Genomic DNA, 8726 nt, shown 5'->3' on the forward strand with positions numbered 1-8726 from the left:
CAGTAAAATACTGATAACATTTCTTCCAAATTTACAATTTGAATATGCTCATATAGAGCTTTTTTATTGGCATAATACCAATGTTTTGACATTAGATATTCAGTCACAACAAATTAAAACATTTGTTATTTTAACCAATTGTCATTTTCTGGTGGAAGAAAGGCTCTAATTGTCAAGTTTATTTGCAATCGGAAAGACATTTTTATCACACCTTTATAGATGTTATAACATTCTGCTCAAATCAAACCTAATAAATCTAGTAAATCCAGAGAAATTGAGAGTTCTCAAATGTTTGTTTTTTTTTTTACCTATAACACAGGTGTCAAACTTCGTTCCTAACACTTTAGTTTCCACTTAAATTAACACACCTGAGTCATTTAGGCTTGTTTGAAACCTACAGGTAAGTGTGTTGATCAACATTGGCTTATTCTGAAAATGCACCCCTATGTACATTTCTTGAGATCGCAAATTATGTAGCCAGAAGTACATATGGCTGCATCTCGCCTTTAAAACTAACAATACGTGGCGGTATGACACCGTTCCTTTTTACACTTACCAGCTGACCACTTACTTTCATATGGATTGTTTTCCTGCTGTTACAAGTTTGTCCAGTAGCTCGTCATGTACGTCAGCTGACTTTAATCGCTGGTCAATCAGTGCTTTTCAAAACACTATTGGTTGGGTTTAAGGAAGGAGGAGGGTGGGTCAGTTCATCGCTCAGTCAGTCAGTCAGTCATTCAGTCAGTCGACAGCAGCCTCTGGTGGATTTACGAGAACAGTAGGTGCGAATGGCACTTGTGAGAGAAATTTGAGATCTGAAAACACATCGGCCTCTGGTGGATTGCGAAAACAAAAACAGCTAATAAACGTAGCTCCTTGGACATATTTGGCGATCTTCAGAAATGTGCATAGCGGTATGTTTTCAAAAACGACCTGTGTTGGTGTTGAAGCAGGGTTGAAACTAAAATGTGCATAACTGCGGCCCTCCAGGAGTTTGACAACTGTGTTACAGGTAAAGAAAAAAAAGAGAGTTTGACAGCCCTGACCTATAAGTTATATTATAGATTATATTATTTCTTCTATATTTCATGTGAGAATTTTATGCAATTAAATATTTTATTAAATAAATAAAAATCCTAATGATAAATGTTTTTATTTGAAATTCTGAATTATTATTTTATTTTAAACACATATTTATTAATACTCTAATATATAATTTCTGTTTCTGTACATCTTATTCATTCATCACAAACAACAGCACATTTTGTGGAAATCTACTGAGGAGTTGTGTGTAACATGAATCAGTCTTTTTTTTCTCTCTTTCTCTGTTGTTTTTGAGCTGGTGGTTTGTAAAGTCATGCAGAAGTAAGAAGGTTTAAAGCTGGCCTCATTATCAGAGCTCAGTCAACTGTTCATCCTACTTATAAAACCCAGCTACAGACAATTATGTTGACTTTCACTTTCATTTTTGTGTCTGTGTATTGCCTTCAGGTTAAAGCTTAAAAGCTTCACTGTTATTTAACATGTGCTGGCAGAATCAGGCAGGCAGAGATTTTGGAGACCTGCTCACGTTGCATATCTTTTGTTCAAAATCTTTGCGCAATTGAAAATCCAGCACAAAACTTGTTTCAAAACATCTGAGACTTGACACTACATGATCGCAACAATGGTCATGCTATCTTTAGATGTTGTTAATAATAATAATAATGATAATTAAATCGATATATTTCTACAAGGTTGTTATGGTTAGTTCACTTTCGGTCATTTACGCACCCCTTTTCATTCATTGTTCAATCTTTTCTTTTTTTCTCAGTCAAAAAGAATTGATGTTTTTTAGGAAAACATGAAGGATTTTCCTTTATATATTGACCTTCCAAGCTGCAGTTTTTAAAGGTTTTATTTATTTATTTATTTCAAGAGTTCCCACTTAGATATGCTAGGTGTTTAAAGCAGGTTTGCCATGCTGTCCCGGGAGAGAACCCTGAGCTCGGAGATATTTGAGCCCAGGGCTCCCGCCCGGTCAATAAGCATATCGGGAGATCCGAGATTAGGTAGGTCTCGAGAGCTCCCCCTTTAGAAAAGGGAGGAAAAGGAGCAGATGGGGTGGAAGGGGGATCACTTGCTCCTCTTGAAATTAGTTTATGAAACTTCACTTAAGTTATAAAACAATAATGCACTTTTTTCTATATATATATAGACATATAGTACTCTTACACTCAAAAAATAACTCATTTGTATTTTTATTTAACTTAAACTCAAAGGTCTGATAATATCATGTATGTCTATTTTGTGTCGTACATTTCGAAGTCTCTTAGTTTTATCGAAGTTATCCTAAATAAACTAAAAGAGCCATTTCAAGCATATTTCATGATATTCTCATTTTAGGACGGATATTGCTCACTGAGCTAAGTAACAAACTGCATTTTTGATAATTAAGCTGCCAACACCCAAAGCATGCACTCAAAAAAAAAAAAAAACTCATTGGATGAACTCAATTTAATTGAGGGCAGGATTTCCATCCAATAAATTTGTTTAGCACCAACTAAAAAAAAAACATTTACACAATTAAATGGAATTGAGTTGGTTCAACAAGATTTTATCAAATAAAAGTTTAAATACATTTGTATTTTTATTTAACTTAAACTCAAAGTTCTGATTATATCATGCATGCAGTGGTGGAAAGAGTACTGAAAAATCATACTCAAAAGTACCATTACTTGCCTAAAAATGTAGTGCAAGTAGAGTAAAAGTATCTGTTAAATCGTACTCAAAGTATGAGTAAAAATAACCCTTTTAAAGGGTGAGTAGTGAGTATTACATTGTAAAAAGCTGATGTGTTTACATGTTATTTGTGCATGTGTGTGTAAACGTAACATTCTGTAGTGCATTTAGTTATTGCTCAGCAGGCACACAACATCGTAAGACGTAATATTAAGTTAGATTTAGGTTGTGATGTCAGGTGATCAAAATTTAACTCTAGCCAGCATCTAAGGACAACGTTATTTTGACATCCAATAATGACAACAAATGACGTTGATATTTGGTTGATTTTAGGTTGTGTTAGAAAGTGACCAAAATCCAACGTCGAGCCAACATCTAAAACCAACATTATATTGACGTCAAATACTGACTTTTATTCGTCAGGTATGGCAACCAAAATCCAACGTCTGATAGACATCAAAGTGGTAACGTCCACAACGTCAAGCTGTAACATCATTAGACGTTGAAATATGGTTCATTTTAAGTTAGACATTGGACATTGATGGTGGCCTGACATTGGGTTCTGACGTCAAGCTGATTTTCAAATTTTAGGAGTTTAAACATCACTCTTTTGGCTAAAACTTCTTGTTTGAATATGCTAAAAAGGAATTTGCATTTATTTACATTTATAGATATAAAACTTTGCAATATAATTTAGTGTAAAACCCAAAACAAGGTGTTTTTATTAAGTCTAAACAATGATTAAGATAATTTTGGATAATGAAAGCATTTTCAAAAAAGCACTTTAATCCAAAAAGATTAAACTAAAGGACATTCCTAAAATAAGTGAGCTACACGTTAAGTAGAAGTTTCCCAGAAAGAGCAGGTACATCAATGTCACTTTTAAAACTTGTGCATAACGTCTAGACAGGAAATAAAATAAATATATTTTATAATCATAGAAATCATTTTATTATTATTTCATGAAATAGTTCTTTAACTTAATTTGTTAAGAAACCTTTAAGGTGGCAGGATCAATGATGATAATTATTTTATTTCAAGTCTGTAAGACTTATTTGAGTTAATGTTTAGGTTATTCACTAAAATATAACATTTAAATCGCTTATGGAGCTGAATACAGTAAGTCTGTATAAAAAAGACAGAATAAACCTGTGCAAACAATCTAGTCATCATGAGCAAATTATTTAACAAAAGATGATATTGCAGTAAAATATCTGTTGTCTTTTAATAAGCATGATATATATATATATATATATATATATATATATATATATATATATATATATATATATATATATATATATATATATATAGTAGGGGTATAAAAAGTTAATTGTTTGTTCTGAAATTCGTGAATCGGAATTTGTCCAATAATAAACCTGAAACACATGTGGTTGTTGTCATGCAGTGAACTCGGCCAATCGTGTAATATCGGTCTCGTCATGCACTTCCAGCAGTGGCTCTTCAGACACTGCACCGGCTGAATCAATCATCTGATCTCGGAGCGATGTCGCGGTACTTTGATGACACATGTGACAGTCCGGACAACATTTCTTTTTTCAATTGAATTCATCTTTATTTGTATAGCGCTTTTACTATGTAGATTGTGTCAAAGCAGCTTCACATAGAAGATCATAGTAAATTGAAACAGTGTCAGTTCAGTTTTCAGAGTTTAAGTTCAGTTCAGTTTAGCTCAGTTCAGTGTGGTTTAATAATCAGTACTGAGAGTCCAAACACTGAAGAGCAAATCCATCGATGTGCAGCTCTACAGATCCCAAACTATGCAAGCCAGTGGCGACAGCGGAGAGGGAAAAAAACTTTCTGGTTCACCCATTGGCGAAAGTGAAGAATTAAAAAACCTAGAGAGAAACCAGGCTCAGTTGCCATGAACATTTCTCCTCTGGCCAAATTTCTAACCAGCTTGCAGCACTTTAAGACAGATTTCGATCGAGCTGCATGAAGTCGAACGCACCTTTTGGTTTTGAGTCATCTCTTTGCATGCTGTCACGTGATGAACAAATAACTCAAAAAACCGAAGACTCAAAAGGTGAACTAATCATTGGGTGTTTTCCGGCTCAGACTGTACACATTGGTTAAGCTTATATGTCAGTGTTGGGTAAACGAACTACCTAAATTTGAAGACATGCCAGAAGAGGTGAGCAGAGCTAATCATTGACCAAACACCAGGCAAACAATGAAGGATTATTTCTCTTTCTTAGTATAGTAGCATTGCATTGTATAGTAGCATTCTAGTTCTGACTTGATTGTTGTGTGATCAACGTTTGGGCTAGCTGTAGATGTGTTCGGAAGCATCTCATAACATTTTAATGTTATTTTGGCAAATTGAACGAAATGACTCAAAGATTTGTTAATCTTGATTAACGCGACTCAGAGGTCTGAGCCAGTAAAAGGATTCGAACTTCCCATCACTAGTTAATATACAAACATGCACTTTCTGCAATCATCTTCTCTAAATGTCCTCTTTCTCATTTTCCAGACCTGTTTTCCATCACTGTGCCTTCAGATCCTGTACTTGCTGTGCGTGGAGCGACGGCATTGCTTTCATGCCTGTTTGAGTCGGACTCGGACCCCTCGAAACTGGTGATCACGTGGCAGCGGGTGGAAGACATGCGGGTCGTCCACAGCTACTACCACCTGAAGGACCAGCTGGAGAGACAGAGTGCTGATTATATCAATCGTACACAGTTAAATTACAACGAAATTGCGAAGGGAAACGCATCTCTGAGTATAGCAACTTTTGGACTGAAGGATGCTGGGAAATACGAGTGCGTAGTGAGCAACACCAAAGGAACTGACAAAGGAACTTTACAACTCAATTACGCAGGTACGCCAAAATGCTGAATTATCTCATATCTTATGACTTATTTGAATTGTTTTTGTTGGGCTTCACTCTATCAGCCCAACGACAGAATCCGACAAATGGTCGAAGGTTAAATACTTAGCCTTTTGTAGCGCTTCTGTGAGGAATTCTGTAATGTTTATTTATATTCATTTACAGGTCTGAATTTAATCTTCACTCCAATTTTAGGTGACCATCAAATTTATAATGTACGTCTAATTATAGGTATGGATCACATTTATAGTTTATGAATTAATTTAAAGCATGGGTCTCAAACTGACGTCAAAAAAGTAATGAAATTCTGCCTGCCAAAACATATATTTTTGATTCACTATCATTGCACATCACTTTCAGTTTCTGTCAGTGTGCAGTCGAGAGTAACACACATGCAGATTATTTCTGGGGCTGATTTAAGCATTGAAATATATGTCTGTAAGTCCTCTATTTTTACTATAGCTCTATTTTTGTACATATTCAAGGGTCATTTGATTATAACCAGCTTTATACCTGTATTGTGTTGTACAAACACTTCTTCATGGCTTACACGTTATACTGGTGGCGTAAATATGATCTATTTGCTAATATTCGACTCATTGTCTCATTTTATCGATTTTCCTCATTTGCATATTAAGATTTGTGCATTAGTAAAAATGTTATTGGTGTATGAATTGAACTTGTTAAAGTATAAGTCATATGGGTTATATATATATATATATATATATATATATATATATATATATATATATATATATATATATATATATATATATATATATATATATATATATATATATGGGTTGGGAACTGGGTCTATTCTACGCAAGCTATGATGACTTTCACTTTGATATTTTAGCGCGGATGTATACCTGACCGGTGAGCCGTCTGAAAAAAATGTGCTCTTCTGAATCAAATCAGCAGGATGCCCTTCTTGATCTTTCACTAACTTCGAAGACACAACTGACTACGTTTACATGGACATCTGTAATCTAGTTATTTGCCTTAATAGACAATAATATAATTAAGGCGTTTACGTGAAGTGCTTTCATGTTAGAGTTTCCTGTAATTTTGGGTGACTTTAACTCCAGTTCAGCAGTTCCACTTTCACTCATGAACATTTCATTCATGCCCCATGATAAACTGGGGTATTAGACGCAAATAAGGAGTAAGGACTGGTGAGAGTGTTATGGAATTTAATAACGCACGCCAAATTGAAAGAAAAATACTTCTGCATATTTCGATGTGTGTATGTGTGTGCAGTCCTTTACTGACAGCCACGTGTGTGCAATATGCAATACCTTCTACATTCGCACTTGTACACAGCACCTTATAACCTGTATATTATAACAATCTGTACATACAACTCAACATCCAGGTTTCTTGACTAACTGCATCTGTTTAATGTTTATCTTTTTTTTTTTTTTTTTTCATATTTATTTTGTGTTGTCACTTGTCACTTTATGTACACTGGAAGCTTCTGTAGCCAAAACAAATTCCTTGTGTGTGTGAAGCACACTTGGCAATAAAACTGATTCTGATTCTGATTCTGATACATCTTATTGTACATTATTTATTTTCATTCCCAATTATAATTGTAGAACAGTTTCTCAAGCAGTTTGTGATGCATTTTGGAAAGCGGAGATGAGCCCCTAATCTAAAAAGGAAAGATATTGAGAAGAACAATTGCCACTAAAGTTACCCAATCTGCTTCCTGCTGTTCTTATGCTATCTGTTAAACTATTGGTTAAACAACAGTTGACTGGGACATTATAATTATTATTATTATTATACTTATTATTAAATTGTAGTATTTTCATAGCAATTTAAACTACCCCTTGAATGTGTACAACAAGAAAGAAAAAGAAATAGCTTGGACTGCATATACTCTGGGGAAGAATGTCAACAAGAATGTCCAGAGTGCATCAGTTACATCAGGTTCACTTTATTCTTGTGCTTGAATGTTAAAGCAGCCCTCCTTTGAATTGCCAGCACCAATATGGCCCTCCGCCAATTTGAGTTTGAGACCTCTGATTTGGAGTTTTGATTTATATACAATCTTGTACTTACATGTTATCTATTACCCATTCATTGGGGACAAACACAGCTTCGAACTTCACGCCCCGGGTTATTTGCATTATTTCTCTCGTTATCTCTTGCTCACTCGTACTAAAAGTGTAGATAATTTCATACACTTTCTTACATCAGTGATTAAACCAATTAAAAGGTCTTTATGCTGTCGTGGCTCCTGCGCCGTACAGTCAGATGAGCCTTAAAATCTAGAGGTAGCACAGACTCCACATACATTGGGGGAAATAAGTATCACTATTTTTCTCTTTAAAACATATTTCTAATGGTGCTTTTGACTTGAAATTTTCACCGGATGTTGGTAACAACCAAAGAAATTCATATATGCAAAAACAAATTTAATTAGTTTACAAATTAAGTTATGTGTAATAAAATGTAATGGCACAGTGGAAAAGTATTGAACACATGAAGAAAGCGAGATGTAGAAGGGCAGTGAAAGCCCAGACAGCAGCTGAAATCTCTCAGGAGTTCTTCAGCAACCCTCTGCCCTTCCTCATTGTAAATGATTATTGGCTGCTTCAGTCCAACATTATCAGGATGATGAAGATGAAACCAAAGTGGACATTTCAGCAAGACAATGATCCAAAACACAGCTAAGGAAACTCTCAAATGCTTTAGAGAAAGTAAATCAAGCTGTAGAATGGCCCAGACAATCACCTGACTTGAATCCAATAGAAAAAATACAAGTTAGAGATCAGATTTGATAGACGAAGTCCCACAGAACCATCAAGACCATTTACCGTCTGTTAAAGACTGTGAATAAACTCACACCTGAGCAATGCATGTAACTTCATTCTCCACATGAGAGGCGTCTTTAGGCTGCCATCACCAGAAAAGGCTTTTACATAAAGTATTAAATACACTTCAGTAGTTCAGCACTTTCTTAGTGTGTCATTTCATTGTTATTACTCAGAACTAATTTTTCATGTGTGTGTAGTTTGGGTTTTTACCAAAATCTGGTTTAATTCCATGTCAACAGCCCCTTTGTAAATATTATTGCCAGGTAAAAACCTGTTCATCACTATCTTCCCCCTCTGTAATCTACAAGACACAATGATTTCAG

General features: G+C 34.9%; 1 protein-coding gene across 2 annotated transcripts in view; it reads left to right on the forward strand.

Moving 5' to 3' along the window:
- LOC130240183 (V-set domain-containing T-cell activation inhibitor 1) overlaps positions 1–8726 on the forward strand; it is a 135993-nt gene that overhangs the window by 43097 nt on the left and 84170 nt on the right. For both annotated transcript variants that reach the window (XM_056471624.1, XM_056471623.1), the window contains exon 2: positions 5219–5566. In XM_056471624.1, the coding sequence (XP_056327599.1) occupies positions 5219–5566 (348 nt within the window). The remainder of the gene's footprint in view (positions 1–5218; positions 5567–8726) is intronic.

Source organism: Danio aesculapii, chromosome 13 (genome assembly GCF_903798145.1).
Source record: "Danio aesculapii chromosome 13, fDanAes4.1, whole genome shotgun sequence".
In the NCBI taxonomy this organism is placed as follows: domain Eukaryota; kingdom Metazoa; phylum Chordata; class Actinopteri; order Cypriniformes; family Danionidae; genus Danio; species Danio aesculapii.